We start from the raw sequence: 21,325 nt of genomic DNA on the forward strand, positions 1-21,325 counted from the left end.
TTTGAGCTTTCTGTTCCTCTTAACCAGATTAGCTCTAATTTTATGTTTTACTCTAGAGTTCTGCATAAAATTTCATTTGAAAGTAGAATACTACTACAAACAAATAACATTTTTTAAATGTTAACCTTATTTAAGGGTAAGTAAATGACACTCTTTGGCTTATGCTTGGTGTCTTTTATTTCTGTCTTTTAAAAGATGCCTGAAAACTTTATGCCTCCTGTTCCCATCACGTCACCAATCATGAACCCTTTGGGTGACCCCCAGTCCCAGATGCTGCCCCAGCAGCCTTCAGTCCCTGCACCTCTGTCAAGCCAAGCTTCATTCCCGCAGCCACATCTCGCAGGTGGCCAGACCTTCCATGGCATCCAGCAACCCCTCGGTCAACCAGGCATGCCACCGTCTTTCTCCAAGCCCAATATTGAAGGCGCGCCGGGGGCTCCTATTGGAAATACCATCCAGGTAACAGTCCTTCTGCATCCCTGGAATGGGAAGACGACTCTTGTTTCAGTTCATTTTTTTTAATGTGTTAACTTTGATGATTACACCTGTATTAGTGAACATCTATGTTCGGTTTCAATTAAGACAACCTAAATAAAAAATAGTAACCCTTGTTTTTAAGACTGATCATGCAGGGATATTTTTCAATTACGTGGCCATAAACCTCCTGGAAGAGGCTCATATATTTGCTAGTGTGTGTTTATACTAACTGGACAATCGCAGTATTTCATTTGACCTAACCAGTAGCCATAATTTAAGATCAGTTGAATCCATATTTTCAGCCAGGCTTGCTAAGCAGAAGTTACTTCCAAAGGTTTTCCCCTTTAATGTATAAAATAAAGTGTAATGAGTTGTATCTTTCCTTGTATATATGTAAGAGCTTACACTATACAGCCTACCTTCACATGGAGACACAAATTTGTACTGCTTTTCACATACAAACACCTAGTTGGAAGGGTTCTAGATGATAAAAAAATCACATATAACTAACTGACTTAGACACACAAAGGTAAACATTTTGAACTGTTCATGAAGAGTGAAGAGCTTGGATGAAAGTTAACATAAGAAAATGAAACAAATCCCTGCCCAAAGTATAAAACTAGTTCTGTTTTTGTCTTTGACCATTGAAGTCAAATTTATAAACATATTTCTCTGTCACAAGGCTGTGCTTTACTACGTTCCATTATAAAAACAAGTGGGTTTTTTTGTTTGTTTGTTTAAGAGTTTATTCATTTGACAGACAGAGATCACAGTAGGCAGAGAGAGAGGAAAGCAGGCTCCCCGCTGAGCAGAGAGCCCGACTTGGAGCTCGATCCCAGGACCCTGAGATCATGACCTGAGCCAAAGGCAGAGGCTTTAACCCACTGAGCCACCCAGGCGCCCCTAAAAACCAGTGTTTTGATGGAGGTGGGAGAACTGACTTCTTTCCACAGGACTTTAAATTATAAAGATGCATTGTTTGGGTTTTTTTTTTTTTTTTTTTTTTTTTAAATGATTACAAGTCTACGCTAGTTTGGGGAGCTACCTAGCCATTCATTTTTGTGTAGACCTGGGCTGCTCACACTGTACTCCTCTAGACCGGAACCTCATCTACCGGAACCTCATCTACTGCCGGAAGGGAGTGCTGCCCAGGATGTTTGTGTTCAGCCAGGCCTTTACATCCAGCTGCCTGCCTACCTGGATGTCTCCAAGGCACCTCACACTCCACATTTCTGAAGCCTTATTCATAGTCTTCCTCCCAAACCTCATCCTCAGAATCTGGTCTTCAAACCTTAGCGTTTCCTGCTTCAGTGCATGGCACCGTAATCCTTCCTATTTAATCTAGCCGAAAACCTGGGAATCATCTTGATACTCTTTTCCTTTAATCCCTCTTTCAAGTCTATCCGTAAATCTTGTTGATACTGTTTAAAAAATCTCTCTCATATCCCCGGCCTGCACTTCCAGTCTCATCTATGCTGCCTTCATCCCAGTTTTCAGCGGTGCAGGAGCCTCTAATTAGTCTGCCTTTGATCATCTATCTGGTCTTGTCTCATCTTTGTTTAAAACGTTTCTCTCAAGATAAAGACCAAAATACTTCACATTATCCAGAAGCCCTCAGCTGCATATTCCTCCTTGCTGTCTCTCTGCCCCAGCTTCACCGGCCTCCTTTTAGTCACCCGTATCGTGATCCTTCCTTTGGACACGTTCTTGCGCTGCCGGGAATGCTTTTCCTTTCTCATTTAACTAGTTGACTCCTACTTGTCCTTCTGATATAATTTCCTGCAGAGAGCTTGCCCCCAGTTGAATTCTAGTTATACCATCTGTTGGTTCCATTAATGTTAGCTTATTCGCAATTAAATACCAGTACAGTTGCTATCTTACATGTACTGATGACATTTTATTTTTTTACTTTTTTCAAGTAACATCTTTCATTAAGATATAAGTGTTTGTTAACTTTTTCTTAATGAAACTTTGAAACTTTCGTTTTCTTCTTTTAGCCTAATAAATTGCCAGAGAGCTGAGATCATTTCTGAATTGGCTTGTAAATACATAGTCAGTGCCTGGCACATAATTACTATTATTTTTGAGTGAATGAACTAATAAATCAGAACTTTAAAAACAAAACAGTCCTTCTTTATGTTTCCATCTATACATTCAGTTACATCATGATCTCTTCTCTGCCAACTTTTGACTTAATCTTGGCAGTTTGGGGGCACCTGGGTGGCTCGGTGAAGTGGCTGCCTTTGGGTCAGGTCATGGGATGGAGCCCCACATTGCGTTCCCTGCTCAGTGGGGAGCCTGCTTCTCCCTCTGCCTCTGCCCCTCTGTTGTGCACTTTCTCAAATAAATAAATAAAATCTTGAAATAAGGGGCACCTGGGTGGCTCAGTGGGTTAAGCCTCTGCCTTCTGCTCAGGTCATAGTCTCAGGGTCCTGGGATGGAGCCCTGCATCGGGCTCTCTGCTCAGCAGGGAGCCTGCTTCCCCCCCTTCTCTCTGCCTGCCTCTCTGCCTGCTTGCGATCTCTCTCTCACTGTTAAATAAATAAAAAATCTTTTAAAAAAAAATCTTGAAATAAAAAATCTTGCAGTTTGATGATAGACCAAGTAGCAACCTTCAAGAACAAACCAAAGAACAGAAGAATGCCAAGATAAACCAGTAAGCTGACAAGCAGAGCAGGCAGCCACTGTCACTTGCGGGCTGTGTAAATGCCTCGTCCTTTTTGGTGCCTGCTGGCGTAGGTCTGCTGTCTGCTTCGCCCCAGATACATGCAGTGGAGATCAACATGTGTGCCATGATTGACCGAATTCTTTATATCCAGTTCTGGTTTTGAAAATCAAAGCTGTAGAAGCCTGTCCCTTCCACTGAATATCTGATTTTCATTTTTACTTATCCCAAGGGATTTCACATGTTAATTTGTCATTTGATTTTAACAAGTGGTTTTCTTTTATCACAGAGTTTCAGGGCTTTGTGTATAGGTAATTTCCGGTCATTTCTGGTCACTTTATGGTATTATTTCTTCCAGCATGTGCAGTCTTTGCCAACAGAAAAAATTACCAAGAAACCTATTCCAGATGAGCACCTCATTCTAAAGACCACATTCGAGGATCTCATTCAGCGCTGCCTCTCTTCAGCTACAGATCCTGTATGTATTTGTTCTCATGTTTTGCTAATTTAAAATAATCACTTAGGGAGCTCTTCTGTAATCGCAGGAAGCCTTACAAGATACACTTTAGGAGTTTGTACAATAGTAATAAAACTAGCACTTACATACTTTGCTTTACATGTAGAAATGTATCTAATATCTTTTATAGGTAATTAATCCAGCAACCCCGACAACTAAAGTAAGCAAAAACTAGTCAACACCCAAGGTCAGAGCCAGAATTCAAACCCTGTTTGGGTCTGGAATTTATGCTCTCACCCACCTTGTGGCATTGCCTCTCAGCAGCAGACCTCACGTCTGGCACGTAACTGGAACAGAACGGAGGCATGTAGGAGATTCAGGCTGGGGCTTGCTTTCTGAGCTCAGATCAAAGCTTTTAAAAGTAGATAGATAATGTTACATGTAACTTTGCAAAGATCTTAAAAATAATTGTTTTAGATTCTAGACTCATATTCATAGTTAAAGCAACTGATTTTACTTAGTTCATTGAGAGGATGCCTGTGTATTGGCAACAACAGAAATTCAACAAAGCTGGTCTTGTTTTAGACGAACTCTCAATTTCTGCCAACAAACATTAGATATGTTTATTTAGTCACTGGCCACTTGTCTGCTTAAAAAACAGCTTCTGGAATTTGTTGTTTCATCAGACGTTGAGTATTAATATATGCAGCTTTCTTCTGGTGTTTTACAAAGCTATTCCCTGTACTAAATGTGTCAGCAAAGCAGAAGCAGGGATCGGTTAGCATCAGCCATTGTGCCTGGCATTCTGGAAGTGATGGAAACAGAGGAACAGAGAACAGATGAGGCAGACAGCCCTGCATACACTGTCCCCTGTGTGCACCTCTAAATAGGGCACAGTCATTCAAAAACAGAAGAGCCCTGATCAAAATGAAGAGAACTCCAGCTCTCCTTGAGGCAAGAGTCCGTGTAGAGAGGTTGAGACGACACGTAGTACACAGCCCAGCTCAATAAATTTTTGTTGATCTCAACTTCTCTAGGTCGACATATCTTCCCTCTGGGTCCAGAGGAGCCCTGGGCAGAAGAGAACCACAAAAGACTGTTCTTGCAATTCCTGTAACCAGTCGGTTGGTGGGGGTTTGCTAATACCCTGTTCCGACCAGCTGACTCTGCCCCTGGGGTAGGCTTCTGCTGGTAGGGGGATGAGATTAGTTTTGAGCAGGGACTCTCAGGGTGCCCCTCCACGCAGGTCCTTTTACTCACTGGCTGGAATCCTTTTCACAATGTGGCTGTAATACAGTCTTTTCACGTTAGCGGTGTCCAGACAACACAAGCTAGTTTTGCGACGTGACTTAGTTTGTGATGTTATCCCTGATAGCTTCATCTTTTTCTTGTTCTTTTTTTAAAATCCATCGAGGGGTATCCTATTGTGCGTCAACAGTTCTGTGCGGTGCTGAGTGCCCATCGCAACCAGTGTCCTCGTCAGTCCCTGTCCCCTGTCTCACCCATCCGCCTGTCCACCTCCCTTCTGGGAACTGTCATACCGTTCTTGGTAGTTTAGAGTCTGTTCCTTAGTTTGTGTCTCTCTCTCTTTTTTTTGCCTTTGGTAGTTTATTCTGTTTCTTAAATTCCACGTATGGATGAAATCATACCTTTGTCTTTCTCTGATTGACGTATTTCCTTTGGCTCACGGTCTCTGGCTCCGTCCATGTTGTTGCAAATGGCAAGACCTCATCGTCCTTCCTGTGACCGACTAACGCTCTGTTGTGTACACGCCACATCTCCGTCCATTCATCTGTCCTGGACACCTGGGCTGCTTCCCTAGTTTGGCTGTTGTAGATAATGCTGCGATAAACATAGGGGAGCATGCATCCCTTTGAATTAGTGTTTTTGTATTTTGGGGGTAAAGACTAAAGACTCAGTAGTGCACTTGCTGGGTCGTCGGGTAGTTGTGTTTTGACTTCCCTTAGCCGTCCTGTTCCAGAGCGGCTGCACCTGTTTGCCTCCTTCAGGCAGTGCGGGAGGGTTCCCCTTTGTCCACACCCTCACCAGCACTGTGGTGTTTGCTGTGTTGTTGACTTTAGCCGTTCTGACCAGTGTAAGGTGATATTTCATTGTAGCTTTGATTTGTATTCCCTGATGAGTGATGGTGAGCGTCTTCTCGTCTGTCAACTGGCCGCCTGAGTGACTTCTCCGGAGAAATATAATTCATGTCTTCTGCCCACTTCTTAATTGGATTATTTGGGGGGGGGTGTTGAGTTTTATCAGTTCTTTGTGTATTTTGGAATTTAAACCTTTATTGGATGTCTTTTGCAAATATCTTCTCCCATTCAGCACGTTGCCTTTCAGTTTTGCTTATTGTTTCCTTCGCTGTACGGAAGTAGTCCCAGTAGTTTGTTTTTGCTTTTGTTTCCCTTGTCTGGGGAGAAAATTACTGCTGTGGCTGGTGCCAGAGAAATGATTGCCTGCGCTCTTCCGGGATTTCTATGGTTTCCTGCCTTCTCTTTAGCTCTTTAGTCCATTTTGAGTTTATGTTCGTGTGTGCTGTGAGAAATGGGCAGGTTCACTCTTTGGCATGTGGCTGTCCAGTTTTCCTAACACCATTTGTGGAAAAGACGGTCTTTTTCCCACTGGGTATTCTTGTCTCCTTTATTGAAGATTATTTGACCATATAATTGTGAGTTTATTTCTGCATTTTCTATTCTGTTTCATTCTGTGTCTGTTTTTGTGCCAGTACATTCTGTCTTGGTGACGACAACTTTGTAATACAACTTGAAGTCCAGAACAGTGATGCCTTCAGCTTTGTTGTTCTTTTTCAAGATTGCTTTGGCTATTTGGGGTCTTTTGTTGTTCCATACAAATTTTAGGATTATTTGTTCTAGTTCTATGAAAAATGCTGTTAGGATGTTGGTACATTAAAAAAAATCATTCACAGGGGCACCTGGGTGGCTCAGTTGGTTGAGCTTCCGACTCTTGATTTCGTCTCAAGTCGTGATCTTGGGATCGTGAGTTTGAGCCCCATGTCAGGCTCTGTGCTCAGTGCAGTCTGCTTTGAGATTCTCTCTCCCTTTTCCTCTCCCTGTGCCCCTCCCCCACTCCCATGCTCTCTGTCTCTCAAATAAATAAATCTTTTTAAAAAGCCATTCACCAAAAAACAAACAAAAAAATTATCCACCACAGTCAAGTGGGATTTATCCCCAGGATGCGAGGCCGGTTCCGTGTTCACAGATCAGTCATTGCTCACCTCAGCGGCACATACACTAAAATTGGACCAGTACAGAGAAGATCAGCATGGACCCCGAACAAGGATGACACACACATTTGGGAATTTGCATCTGACCAAATACAAAATCCAATCCTGATAAAACCCTCAACAAAGTAGGTTTAGAGGGAACATAAAACATACCTCAACACAATAAAGGCCTTATATGAAAACCCACAGCCAACATAATCTCAGTGGGCAGAAATTCAGAGCTCTTCCTTTCTCCTCCTCTGACACATTCATTCCTTCCAGCATACCAGGAGCAGGTCAGCATCGACAGCTTTGTACTTGCTGCTCCTGCCGGGGATCTTCCCCGCGTGATCACGTTACTCAGGCCGCACGTGCTCAGGCTTCTCGGACGTCCCAGGAGCTGTCCGGCCTTTCCTTACCACCTCGAAGTCCCAGCACTTCTCGCCCCTCAACTCTGTTAACTCCTGCTTCCTGGCATCCATCACCGTCTCATCTGCAGCACACTGCTATCTAGTATCTTTTTCCCACCCAGAGTATTCGAGGTCCCTGAGACATAAGCATGGCACACAGTAGACCCTCGGTAAATATTGAAGAACAGCGCCCGTTCTGAGGCTATCGCATAATGTACATCATTAGGTTAATCACGTTGTAATTGAAACCTTTAATTTTAGTTTTAGAACGGTTTTCTCTCACTATACTTCTAGTACGAGGAGTGGGAGGTGGAAGGCCTCCTTGATTTAAAAACTCGTTTTACAATATCCCTCTTAGTAATCTTAAGCCACAGAACGTAATTTTCTTTTTTCCTTTTTTCCTCCCTTGGTGTTTTAAAAGCTCAGAAAGAGGGCGCTTGGGTGACTTAGTCTGTTAAGTGTCCAGCTTGATCTCAGCTCAGGTCTTGGTCTCAGAGTCATGAGTTCAAGCCCCGCATGGACTGAGCATGGAGCCTACTTGAAAAAAGAAAAAAGGAAGAAAAACTCAGAAAGAAGCAAAATTAAATAACCATATGTGACTAAGTATGTAAGTGATTGGAAAGGTTAAAATAAGATTCCAGTTCACCTCTGTGCTTGCTGCCAGCACCCCTTACTCACAGTAGCTGTCCTTAGATCTTCTCTCCTGCAACACAGTGGCCCACTGCTGCCTCCAGACGGCCCTCCGTGTTCCTCGTGGCTACTGCAGTGACACGGGCACACAGCTTGTCCTCTGAGCAGATGGTCCACGGTCCAGCCACTACTCCAGTTTGTGCTCCGGAAAGCAGTCCCATATCCTCCTACCCTGCCCCAAGAATAGGTTACTGAACTCTGTCCTGACGGTCTGTTCAAGTTTCTGAGTCACAGCTGCCTCCGTTTCTTTATAACATGAAGCCGGTCAGCATCAGGAGTGTAAGGGCTAGTGAAATGAGACAGGGATGGTCTTTGGATAAAAGTTAAATATTCAAATATAACACATCTGTTTTTCTTCTCCTGCAGCAAACCAAGAGGAAGCTAGATGATGCCAGCAAACGCTTGGAGTTTCTGTATGATAAGCTTAGGGAACAGACAGTAAGTTTGTGGGGAAAAAGGATTCATGATAATCATTTAGCCCTAGTTGCTAGTAAATAAACCTGTCATCAGCATTTGTGTGGAGTGTACTTGGGACCAAAATTGTGAGGACAGTGATGGAATGGGCTTTCTCTAACTGAATCATAAATGTCATTTAACTTTGGGGATGAAAGAACAGGAGAAGGGGTGTGTGTGTGTGAGATAGAGTGCAATTTTAACTCTTCTCTATAACAGAGTAGAAATATAATCTGGCTTGTATTGGCCCTAAGGTAACTGGCCTTCTGTTCATTTTATATGTGGCTATATTTTTTGCATCTCAACATTCCTCTGCTCCATCCCTCACATCAGTCCCATCAGATAAAAATAACCATTCCGGGGGCGCCCGGGTAGCTCAATGGGTTAAGCCTCTGCTTTCAGCTTGGGTCATGATCCTGGCATCCTGGGATCAAGCCCTGAATCGGGCTCTTTGCTCAGCGGGGACCCTGCTTCCCCTCTCTCTCTGCCTACTTGTGATCTCTGTCAAGTAAATAAATAAAATCTTTAAAAAATAATAATAATAATAACCATTCCTGTCATGCGAGCCAGACCAGAGAAAGTTGATGTAACAGTGGACGAGCTGTGGTCCCTGGGCTGATCCAAAATAAATTCTTCCCTCAAAAGTATGGGCATATAATCCAAGTAATGACATGGGGAAACTCCAGATACGGTGGTTTTAAGAGGTGGCAAGATTTCAAGAGCAGTTAAGCATTGATGCGCGACTACATGACGGCCGCTGCCCACAGGTTTGAGACCACTGCAGCGGTCGTGGTTTTGGACGGCTTTGGGTCCTTGCTGCGAGATAGCATGGTTAAGAACCAAATTCCAAAAACACCCTTTAAATTCCTTCATATGAATGGGAAAAGTTTTAAAAGGTGTGAGCCTGTATCTAAAGAATTTGAAGAATTAACACTCTTAAGTGGAGAAAGACGTTAGCATTTCCGCTGGGGGAGGAGAGCTTTTAGAAAGAAAGTTAACGGACTCCCACATGTTCATACTTCTTAATAATTTCCTTACATTCGTCATCTTGTCATGGTTCTGCTTTATAACCTCAAGAGCTGCTTGATCCAAAAAACTATTTCTAGAAAAGCTATATGATTTATTTGCTTTTTTATAATATTTGTTCCAGTCTCCTTTTAAATATCAGGGTTTGTGGGAGCGTCTTTCTTAATTTAATTCTTTCTCCTGATTCTGCCTGTGTTTCAGCTTTCACCCGCGATCATCAGTGGTTTACACAACATTGCAAGGAGCATCGAATCGCGCAACTACCCAGAAGGCCTGACCATCCACACCCACATAGTCAGCACCAGCAACTTCAGCGAGACCTCGGCTTTCATGCCGGTTCTCAAAGTCGTCCTCACCCAGGCCAATAAGCTGGGTGTCTAAAAGGACGTCTTCACTCCCAGCCCATATTGCCATTTTTCCAAAGAAACATATTTTAAAAAATGTTAAGGTATGGACCAGTCCTCATTAGCATGTTTCCATAGCAGCCAGCCAGGAGCAGATATACTCACCTTAGAACTGCCCCAAACCCAGGTGCTTTCTTCTGTTTGAATCTTTTACTGCCCATGATGATTTTCCTGTTCTGCAGATAGTGTATTTCCTGGATTACACACGGTGTGTTTTCCTGAAGTATTCTGATTAAATGTGGTTTTTAGAACCTCAGTATACTTTTTGGAAAAGGAGCGCCTGGTTATGCATAAAGCAGAGCTAAAACTAATTTTCTTTCATGTCCTCCCTGCTTCCTCTTTGTCAATCAGATTAAAGTGTGTAATCCTATTTTATGGGTATGTAGTCTTTCTTTTTAAACAGCTGCTCACAGTTTAATCCCTATTTTTTGTGTCTTTGGCTTCACTCGAGTTCTGAACAAATAACCAAATCTAGAGGTTCCTACCTAGATTTTAGCAAAGATTAATGAAGAGTGGGATCACTAGCTTTAAATACCTATTGGGAAAATGAGCGTTTTTGTTCTGTGTAATGCATTGGACTTTTTTGTATTAATAAATGTTTCCGATACTCTGAGTTTTAAGATTAAATTATCTCCATTTTACATTTAGAAATTTGTTTGTCCACTTTTTAAAAGTCACCCAGAGCTCTGAAGTGTAAATTTAGAAGGAAAATTTTAATTTCTGTCAACCTCCTGAATCAAAGGCAGACATTTTTCAGCCAGTTTTTCTGTCAAGTGATTTTATTATAGTTTGTCTTAAGAACAAGCAGTGTGGCAGAAGCACCCGGGTGGCTCAGTCGGTTAAGTGTCTGCCTTCGGCTCAGGTCATGATCCCAGGGTTCTGGGATCAAATCCTGCATCGGGCTCCCTGCCCAGCGGGATGCCTGCTTCTTCCCCTTACACTACCCCTGCTTGTGTTCTCTCTCTTGCTGTCTTTCTCTCTGTGAAATAAATATAATCTTTAGGGAAAAAACCCAGTGTGGTAAACAAATGATGGTCGCCAGAGAATCTTGAGAATCAGACACTAGAAGTCTTCACCGGTGCATACAGAAGCTGACGTAAGTAGGCTGGGCAGCTAGAAGGTGAACATCGTAACTACCGTGCAGCGGCTTGCCTGGGAGTTAGGCTGGTTCCAGTAAGAGCGGTGAGCGAGGAAGAGCAGTTCGTAGCTCGTCAGGCTTTATACCCCCCGAGTGAAACAGTTGGCGAGAACCTCTCGTTTCCTTTTGCGGGGGGCTGCCTGTTTGCCAAATAAAAACCCTCTTTAAAAGGAGTCATTCTGTGTTTAGCTCCGAATCGTTTTATAACTAGAGGAGGACCATGGTAGCACGTGTGAACGGTGGACCCCAGGACGAGCGTGCTCCCCCAGCCCCCGCCTTAAGTCCCCGGGGCTGCAGGCCCCCGAGTCACTTCTGCGACTCGCTGAAACAGGTGGCTGCTGTGTGCCGGGCGCCGGCCGGACTCTGAGCGGGGGGTCAGCCCCAGGCCCCATGCGGCCCGCAGGTCGGCTGCTAGCAACTTTTTCATCCGTTGCCCTCATAGTTAGGGTGTGTTTTATGTTTACCCTGATAGGATAATGGTATAATTGGCAAATTTTTATGAAAAAACAAATTTCCAAAAGATGACAAACAAGTAGGAGGCAGCAAGCCCTGGTCAACCCGAAGGTTTTACGAGGACGAGCGTAAAAACACACCGTCCCTGACGGCTGAGCCGCTGTGTTCTCTCCTTTTTCAACACAGCATTGAGATCTCTCCCCCGCTGTGGAGACCTTCTTCCGTGTGGCTTATAGCCTTGGAGAAGTTCCGCATAAACGGGTAAGAGGAGCCGGAACCAACATGCTGTGTTGTCTCCGAAGTACGAAGATAAAGGGAGACAGTGGAAGAGCATAGTCTGTGTTCTTGAAAAGAGGAACAACTTTCAGAAAGTTTTCTTTTAATAAGAGTAGAGAAAAAAGGTCTTAATTCCATAATTAATTTCATAATTTCAGCCTGTTTTTAACATTTTCAACTCCAAAGACATTGCCCTGTGTACCTGCGCAGGTCGGGCACCTCTGTATGAAGGGATTCTTGTGCAAAGTCACCGATCTGTGCAGTTTGGGGAAGTCACGGCCATACCCCTGCCACGATTTCCTGCACCGTGACGGGTCAGTCTTCTGAATCCCCGATTTGCTCAGTTTTGCCCTTATGTTGGTGTTTTCTAATTCTTCCACCGACGTAATTTTAAAACCAGGAAAGGCGTGTGAGGGAACCTGGTAGGTGGGGCTGTGGGCCAGGAGGGGGGGCCTCTGGGAGATGCTGCTTCAGACGGCACCTGCTCTTCCGGCCCTTCGTGTTCTCGGGCCCCGTCTGAGGCTCTTACATGTAATCGGACACGCAGCCGCCGGAGGCCGTCGCACATGTGGGTACCGTGGCAGCAGGGGACGCGGCACCGCCCTCCCCACCGTGACTTGGCAGCCCAGTTCAGAAAACTCCATGTGCCCTGGAGGGCAGAGAGCAGAGTTCCTGGCAACCAGATGTGCCCCGATGAACACCTCATGAACACCTGCCTGACAGGTAGACGAAGGGGAGGTGACTGGCTAACACTTTCCTGATAGCCATTTGTCTCCCTCCTTATTCCCCTGCTGCAGTGGCGGCGTTCGCAGGCAGTGCCCCTGCGGGTCTCTGGGTGTCCGTCACGTGCTGAGCGTGTCCCCGGTGGCCTCTCGGAGGACTGCATCAGTGACATGACTGTTTATGCACAGAAAGTCTGAACTGTTGCGTCTGACCGATGAACATGGCAAATCTCTCAACCAAGATAGGTGACAAGAAGCCGCACTGGCTCTCGCTGCTCCAGCCCCGGAGGCCGGGCCGACGGCGCGCACCCGAGCCTCGCGGGGCTCAGACTGTACCGTCCTTCCGTTCCCAGCTGTTTGCTCTTCTGGCCTCGCGGCGAGAAGTGGATGTGTGGGTTTTAAAGTGATTGCTGTCGATCTTGGAAAAGGTAATGAAATCTAGCAAAAGAGAATAGACCTTTTTAAATAAGATTTGTTTATTTATTTATTTATTTGAGAGAGAGCACGGGGGGGGGGGGAGGGCCAGGGGGAGGGAGAGAGAATCTCCAGCAGACTGCCGTGCTGAGCGGGAGCCCCAAAAGGGGCCAGAGTCGAATCCCACAACCCTGAGATTATGATCTGAGCCAAAATCAAGAGTGGGCACCCAACGGACGGAGCTCCCAGGCGCCCCGGAAATAGGCTTTGGTAGAACTGTGGTACGTGGCTTTTGCATTCTGGATTCATGTTTCCAGAGATCTGCTGAAGTATTCATTTAGCAAACAATGTTAGTGTCAGAAACAGCTGGAATGACTGTGCAGAGACCTCATTACTCAGTAATGTCCCAGACCTCCTGCGGCGGTGCTCTCCCTTGAAGCTGAGTTCTGACGGTCCCCGGACCTAGAAGGCCGTCGTTCATCGGGCAGGCCTGTTCCTGCTTTTGCTGCTGTGTCACTCAGTTCCCGGTCCTGTGGCCTTTCTAAAACCACCTCGTGTATCAGTGGGTTCACGCGGTGCAAACGTGCGGAAGGGGGATGGCTTCAGAAGCCTTGTGAAATAGAGGAAACCTTTCTACTTCAAAAAAAATATAAGAGTTCGTTGGGATTTTGTCTATATGAAGTAAATCCTAATGAACTTTGTATCTCAAACGTCTACCATTATCTGGGTTACACCTTTAAAGGCATTTACACTTCCCAGCTCTAGAGAGTAGTGTTTTCACATTGTTATTGACGGTTTCTTTACCTCAGTAGGTATTTGTAAAGGACTTCATGTAATTCAGTAGGAAGACATCCTGTCCAAACGTGTGGGGGGTGTGTGTGTGTGTGTGTGTGTGTTTCCAGGTAGGCGATATAAAATGAACCAGTAGGGAGCTTACCATAGGAATGGAATGGATTCAAATTTGATTAAAAGAGGAAAGTTCCTCTTTTTTTTTTTTTCCGATAAGTAAAAGGGTAATGAGTATAATATATAATTCAAGGGAACCATTAAGGGTTATTTGGTTAATGATGAGAAATCATTTCATCTTGCACTTTGTCCAGTAAAGGAACTCCCCCACTCTAGGATTAGACTGTGGAATTAAATATCAAAACAGACTTCCGTAGTAAAGAAGGAAAGCAGCATCTCCTACAAGTGACCTAAAAGTAACTTCCTTTCCCACTGGCTATGTCTCCAAGTAACCCATGACTTTCCTGACCCTTTTTGCCTGAAGGAGTCTTTGGGAGAGAACAAGTCAGTTTTAACAGGCAGAGATCAAGTCCACAGAGTTCTCTCCTGGGACTTGCTGCTTGGACACCCTAAAGGGGTGTCCTTTCCTGGAGCTGGGTACTTTGCTCCCTCTCAGTCCTCATATCAGCCCAGGGAGCTAAGCTCTTCATTCCAGTTACTGGGGGCAGCTGGGAAGCAGTAGAAGCCACATTTGAGCCCAGATCACAGCCTAATGAGCACATTTCTTCCACAAAACCACATTGTTCCCAAAGTAACCACTGCTACAACAAAAACGCATTCTGCTCTCTGATTTCGTGCTTTTCCCTCCTATTAGTTTGCGGAGACCTGGCATTACCCGTTAACAAGGAATGTGGTTCTGGTAAATGGATGAACTTATGAACATTGTGTATTGGCTTCTTTTGAGGCAGGTTCTCTTTACGTGCTGGGGAAGTTGGCCCCTGGCAGCCCAAAGCCTACCTCTCTGCTTGTGTTCCATCAAGGGGAGAGGAAACCTCTCACAATACCCAGTCAGGGTTCGCAACAAGAACTCCAGTTGTTTCCATGTGGGTCTCAGGCTCGCCAGCTGAGTTTTGTGCCCAGAGGGACAGGAGGCCGGAACTGGCTGTGCCCTAGTGTGAACACAGTGATTTGAAGCCCCACCAGAACCCCATGGATTAGTTCCACCAAGGGAACATGCAATTTAGAGAAGAGGGGGTAGAGAATAAGCCGAAACAACCCCTTACCTATACCGGAGGGGAAGCCCTTGGTGGTCACAGTAAAAATTTTCATGGCACCGGTCTGAGAGTCAAGAAACAGTTTCAGTGTCTTCCCTGCCACTTCCTGTGAGCCAAATGCCACTGCTTTCTGCCTCCATAGCCCTGTTTGTAAAATGAGGGGGTAGGGCTAGATGATTTCTAGTTTCACTTCCAGCTCTGGAACTCTGTTACCCACCTACCTCTCCCACAGCATCTTTGTATATTAACTACAACACCTCAGAAGGAATGGAAAACATTCGGGTAAGCACCGAAGCTTTGAAGAAAGATGACAGAAGCAACTCGCACCTATTTATATTTGGATATATTTTATTCCTTCTGTAGAATTAATTTCACTGCTAATGAGGAGAAAGAACAATGCAGCACTTCCCTTGGTTGGAAATAAGTAAGGAGGCATTTAAAAAATTGGTTTTCTAATTTGAGGACGTGGACTAAATACATTTGCTTGGCCTTGAGGTCTTTAAGCAGTGAATTCCCCGCTATAATGCTCTGTAGTTCCATGAAATAACCATTCTACACACCTGTTCCCCACGCCAAGAATAGGCCACGCTTGATCACATAAGATACTCAACAACGAACTCGGTTTTTTCCTCTGGTGCTGCAAATCTGGGTCACCCCTTTGACATTCCTGAACTCGATTTACAAATGCCCCCTCCCTGCCTGAGAACAACAGGGGCCTTTGCCTTTTAAGAGGAGCCTGTGGTCACTGGTGTAGCTGGGAGAGAAGGAGGTCATTGAAACAGAAACAATCACGCAGCTAACGGTGAGAAGTAAGTTAAGAGCTTCTCTACGTTTATCTGACCTTGGAAATCAAAGTAAGGATCATAGAAGAAAATGGGGCGGGTGTTGGGCGGGAAGGAATTGGAGAGCTAGAAGACAGCGGTGAAAAGCTCGTCAATACTGTCTTTCTTCTGCGGCAATAATAGGGCTGTTCACTTACCTCAGAGAGCTGGGCTTTCGCAGCAGGGAGAGAGAGACAGCGGAGAGGACTTCACTTTGCTTTGTGCATCTTGTTTTTAGCCAGATGTTGGTCAGGGGGGATGTGGCGTAGATACTCAGGAATCTTAACGCGGCTGGGCCTCGAAAGCGGGTTAGTGACGTTCGCTGAAGTCTGCGGCGTCCCTCCTTCCAGTATTTGATCGCCCCCCGGCTTCCCGACTGGACCTTCAGCTCCGAGAGCACAGCCGCACACTGTCCGTGGGGCTGAGCTTACGGCGTGGCTTCCAGAAGGGGCTCGATGGATAGATATTGAATGGAAGAATGTCTTGTGATTCAAGAGGACTTGGAAAGCTGCCAAGGGCAACAGAAGAGACAGATTTGGGTTGGCCTCAGTGCTCAGTGCATTTTCAAGTTCATGCTCTTAACCTAAGAATTAGGAAGTAAAGGCCCTCAGATGGCCTGGCCATCTCCCATACCTAGTGTCTTCCTGCCGAACCGTAGCACTGTTAAGGGTGCTCCGGAAATCTGGGAAGTCTAAAGTAAAAAGGCTGGGGGGTTTGTTGAAGGAAAACCCCTCACACCCATCACATCCAGAGCAATAGAATCATTCCGTTTATACGAGCAGGTGCCCCCCTCTTCACTGCTATAAAATCTCAATGAGAAATTTTTCCAGTCCATTTAATCTAGAAAAGGGGAAGCCGACCCTTTTGTGACTAGAGCAAACTAAGAAGACTAATTTTCTTTCTCTTCCTTTTTTTTTTCTAAGATTTTATTTATTTATTTGATAGAAAGCGAGGTTACAAGTAGGCAGAGAAGCAGGCAGAGAGAGAGGGGGAAGCAGGCTTCCTGCTGAGCAGAGAGCCCGATGCGGGGCTCGATCCCAGGACTCAGGGATCATGACCTGAGCCGAAGGCAGTCGCTTCACCCGCGGAGCCCCCCAGGCGCCCCTCCTTTTTCTTTTTTTTTAACTCTTACAGCTTCAGTCCCAGTCCCCAAAGCGATGATGAGAACAATAATAGCGATGATGATGATGATATTTATGGGCTCCTGCACGCCAGACTGTGCTAATCCTTCGTTGCCACAAGAATGCTATAAAGTATGTATTATTATCCCTATTTTACAAAAATGCTCATTAGCACAGATTTAGTATCTCAATAAATGACACTGTCTTTCACTTGAATCCTAAATCCAGAGACCCAAAAAGAACCCTGGTTTTTTTCCTTCTCTTTCATGCTCAATTACGCGTGTGGTCCTACTGGTCCTTCCGTGCCAGTCTCCGTGGGGTTGCCTCTTCTCCGGGACCTGTGCCTGTGCCTTTCTTCAGATCCTCCCCGTCACTTGAGCAGACTCTGAAAACAGTGCCCCAACTGGGCGTCTTGCTTTCAGTCTTTCCTCTCTCTACCTCCAATCCAGTCATTTTCCACACTTTCTCCAGAGTGGCCTTTCTTAATGCAAATTTGATCAGATTGTTGTGCTGCATAAGACCTTCCCAAGGCCCCTCCCCTGCCACATACTCTTCCCGCACGACATTCCCGAGACCCGTCTACCTTGATGCATGCCCACGGCATGACATTTCAGCTTCCTGTCCCACTGTCTCCCTGCTTGCACCCCCGATATTCCAGACATCTCTCTAGATGCCAAACGAAAAGGCTTTTGCTTGCCCTACTTTCTCTGCCTGGAATGTCCTCTGCCATATTTGTCTAATAAACCACTCACCCTTCCAGACTGCTCTCTTCAATATGGCAGCCAGGAGACACACGTGGCTCTTAAGCACTTGACACATGGCTAACCCGAATTTTAAGACGTGTTCTGCTATAACTATAAACAATGGATGTTGAAGGTACAGTGTGGGGAAAAAAGTGTAAAAGTCTTAATAACTTCATATTGATTACACAGTGAAAAGATAATATTTTGGGTAGACTGAGTTAAAGAAACTATTAAATTTAAGGTGAACCATGAGAGACTATGGACTCTGAAAAACAATCTGAGGGGTTTGAAGGGGCGGGGGGGGTGGGATGTTGGGGTACCAGGTGGTGGGTATTATAGAGGGCAGGGATTGCATGGAGCACTGGGTGTGGTACAAAAATAATGAATACTGTTATGCTGAAAATAAAAAAAAAAGAAACTATTAAATTTATTTTTTCTACTTTTTTAATGTGGCTACTGGAAAACTTTATACACGTGGCTTGAGTTTGTGTTGTGCGTGATAGTTCTACCAGATAGTGCTCCTTGAAAATTCTCACTTGGCAAATTTAACCAAGGAGACAAAAGACCTGAACACTGAAAACTACAAAATGCTGCTGAGAAAAATTAAAGAAGACACATAGAGAGACACCCCATGCTTATAGATTAGAGATTTAATATTATTAGGATGTCAATACTAACCAAAGTAATCTTCAGATATATTGCAATCCCTATCAAAATCCCAGTGCAATTTTTTGCAGAAAGGGAAAAATCTATCCTAAATTCATATGCAATCTCAACAGATCCCAAATGGCCAAAATAAAAAAGAACAAAGTTGGAAGTCTTATACTTCTTGATTTCAAAATGTGTTACAACACTATAGTAAACAAAACAATGTGGCACTGGCATAGAGACAGACATATAGACCAATGGAAGAGAACAGAGAATCTAGAAATAAATCCTCCAGTATATGGTCAAATGCTCTCCTAAGGGTGCCAAGATCATTCAACAAAGAAAGAAGATTCTCTTCAACAAATGGTGTTTGGAAAACTGAATATCTACATGCAAAAGAATGAAGTTAAACCCTCATCTTACACTAGATACAAAAATTAACTCCAAATGGATCAAAGACCTAACTATCAGAACTAAAACTAAAAAAGTCTGAAAAAAACAGGGGGACAGCTTCATGACATTGGATTTTACAGTGCTTTCTTAGATACGATACCAAGAGCTCAGGTAACAAAACTAAAAATGGGTAAATTTGATTACATCAAAATTTTAAACTTCTAAGCATCAAATGACACAATCAGCAGTGAAAAGGCAAACTTTGGAATGGGAGGACGTATTTCCAAACCATTTAATCTAATAAGGGGCTAATATCCAGAGTATATCAAGAACTCTTATAACCAAACAACAACAAAAAAACCTCGATTAAAAAATGGGCAAGGGCGCCTGGGTGGCTCAGTGGGTTAATCCTCTGCCTTCAGCTCAGGTCATGATCTCAGCCCCACATCGGGCTCTCTGCTCAGCGGGGAGCCTGCTTCCTCCTCTCTCTCTCTGCCTGCCTCTCTGCCTACTTGTGATTTCTGCCTGTCAAATAAATAAATAAAATCTTTAAAAAAAAAAAAAACCGACTTCTTAAAAAAAAAAAAATCCTACTTAGCTATTACCCCTCCCCTTACACTATTACTTCCTTTGTGCCTCCGTTTTATCTTGTACGTATCACATTTTTGGTAATGACTTGTTTGACAGGATAAGGCTAACTATCCCATTTGCCCCCATAAAGGGGTGAGAGGAACACTCATCCCATTCTGGGATGTTGACCAGAAGCTAAGAAAATATACTGAAGTCTTCTCTGAAGACCTTAGATGGGAAAAGGAACAGTAGCCTTGATGGCACAATATGCTCCCGGGGACAGTCATTAGACAGTCCTTACCAGCAAGAGTCTATCTTACACATGCAGAGTGTTCACTCTGAGACTGGATCTGGAAGAACCATGTCCTTCAATCTTCCTTTTGTAGGCAGGATCGGAAAGACCTAAACAGCACTGCCCCTGACCCACGACACATACCAACATCCCCGTCTCCATACTAAGTCCAACCTGCTGACATGACCGGCCCGACCCAGTCGGACTCCCTGGAGGGAAGAGAGGAAGAGGTTCATTCGAGACAGAGTGGCTTACCCTATAGATAACGCACCTGGGGTCAAGTAAAGAACTCTTCCGGTGCTTCTCCTGGACTCCGGGTATGTATGTTTGATGTCTAACAAATTTTGTTTTTCTTCCGATCATGCACTGGACCTTCCTGCCCTTCCTCGGCCATCGCCAAGAGGTTGCATTTGTTTGGTCTGTCCTCCTTCCCAGATGAGGAGCTCCTTCAGGGCCGGGGCCGAACCTTATTCATCCTTGTATCCCCAGGGTCCACTGGCCCTGGCACATAGCAGGTGCCCAAAACATCCCAAACGATGAATGGTTAGACTGAGTGTGGGGGGAATCATTACAATAACCCAGAGATTTTCGGCCAAGTCACTAGTCCACCCCTGAAAGGACAGTCTGGATTACAGACCCGTAGGCAGAACGTGGGTGGGTGGGTGTGGGAAGGAGGGGACTCATGTGGGGGAAAAGTGGTTCATCAGAAAGCCCAGGTTGAGCGGCCAATGACACGGACACCCTCTAGTTTCCTGTTCTGTTTGTCACAATGTCATTGTTTGGTGCCAACTGCGCAGCTGGTCACCAGGAAATGTCCTTCAGTTCCAGGATTTCAGCTCCATCTGAAGCGCCACCGCAACGGTGGCCCAGTGGCCCCGAGTCCAGAGCAACACCTGCTCCCTTGTAAAGCAGACATCTCCGCGGGGCTGATCAGACAGGCTCGGGGTGACTGTCAGACACTCGAGTTACGCCCTTTCCGGCCGTCAGTTCTTTGTAATCTGCGGCCCTTTCCTAGACTCTGGAACGGGATTCCTAACTAGGGGTGACCTAAACGTCAGCTTTATATGTGGACACAACAGTTACGCGTGTGGTTACTCGTGGACACAACGGTTACGCGTGTGCTGATTAGTGGACACAACGGTTACGCGTGTGGTTACTCGTGGACACAACAGTTACGCGTGTGGTTATTAGTGGACACAACGGTTACGCGTGTGGTTACTCGCGGACACAACGGCAAGTTGGGACGAAGCACAAAGTAGCTCCGCTCCCGGGAAAGGAACCTGCGTCCGGAGGGCCCGGCGAGGTCGCCCCGACGTCCAGTTCCGAGGCTTTTCCCTGCTTCCAGGCTGGAGGCGCGGCCGGTGCCCTTTGCGTTGCCACAGCGGCCACCGCCGGCCCCGGACGCACCCCCGGCGCGGGCCCCGGAGGCGCAGCAGCCGCGGACGCACCGGGGCGCGGGGTCGGGGCAGCCCCGGGTGGCGGGGGCCGGAGAGCGTCTTCCTCCGGGGCCACGGGGTGCGGACGGGCCGGAGCCGCGCGGGCCCTCCCCCCGCCCCAGCCCTGCCCCCGCTCCCCCGCTCCCGCCTCCTTTCCCTCCCGCCCAGCCCGGGCCGCGGCGCTGCGGTGACCCGCCCGCGACAGACGCCGGCGCCGGGACCCGCATCCTGGGTCCGCGCGGAAAGCCGGGGGGGCGGCGCGGAGGAAGCGGGGAAGGGGCGGGGGGGCCGGGGAGGCGGGGCCGGGGGAGCAGAGCCCGCCCCCCCCCCGCGGCCGTCAAAAGGCCGAGGTCCCCGCCCCCCCGGGAGAGTCGGCGCCCGCGGAGCCCAACCGCTGTGGCCGTCCCTGTCCCGGTCGCTGTCCCTGTCGCTGTCGCCGTCGCTGTCGCCGTCGCCGTCGCGCCGCGAGCGCCCCGCTGTCCCAGCC

The 21,325-nt window shown here is 46.1% G+C and overlaps 1 protein-coding gene and 1 non-coding gene across 12 annotated transcripts in view; both read left to right on the forward strand.

Annotated features, from left to right (window-relative positions):
* Window positions 1-10,458, forward strand: part of SEC31A (SEC31 homolog A, COPII coat complex component) — an 81,887-nt gene extending 71,429 nt beyond the window's left edge. For all 11 annotated transcript variants that reach the window (XM_044224689.1, XM_044224690.1, XM_044224691.1 and 8 more), the window contains 4 exons: window positions 196-459; window positions 3,501-3,620; window positions 8,295-8,366; window positions 9,609-10,458. In XM_044224689.1, coding sequence (XP_044080624.1) covers window positions 196-459; window positions 3,501-3,620; window positions 8,295-8,366; window positions 9,609-9,788 — 636 coding nt within the window. In that variant the 3' untranslated portion in view covers window positions 9,789-10,458. The remainder of the gene's footprint in view (window positions 1-195; window positions 460-3,500; window positions 3,621-8,294; window positions 8,367-9,608) is intronic.
* LOC122890749 lies at window positions 6,833-6,939 on the forward strand. Its single transcript, XR_006381176.1, has one exon. It is a non-coding gene; the product is annotated as a U6 spliceosomal RNA (small nuclear RNA).
* Window positions 10,459-21,325: the final 10,867 nt, after the last annotated feature.

This window comes from Neovison vison, chromosome 11 (genome assembly GCF_020171115.1).
Source record: "Neovison vison isolate M4711 chromosome 11, ASM_NN_V1, whole genome shotgun sequence".
Lineage (NCBI taxonomy): Eukaryota > Metazoa > Chordata > Mammalia > Carnivora > Mustelidae > Neogale > Neogale vison.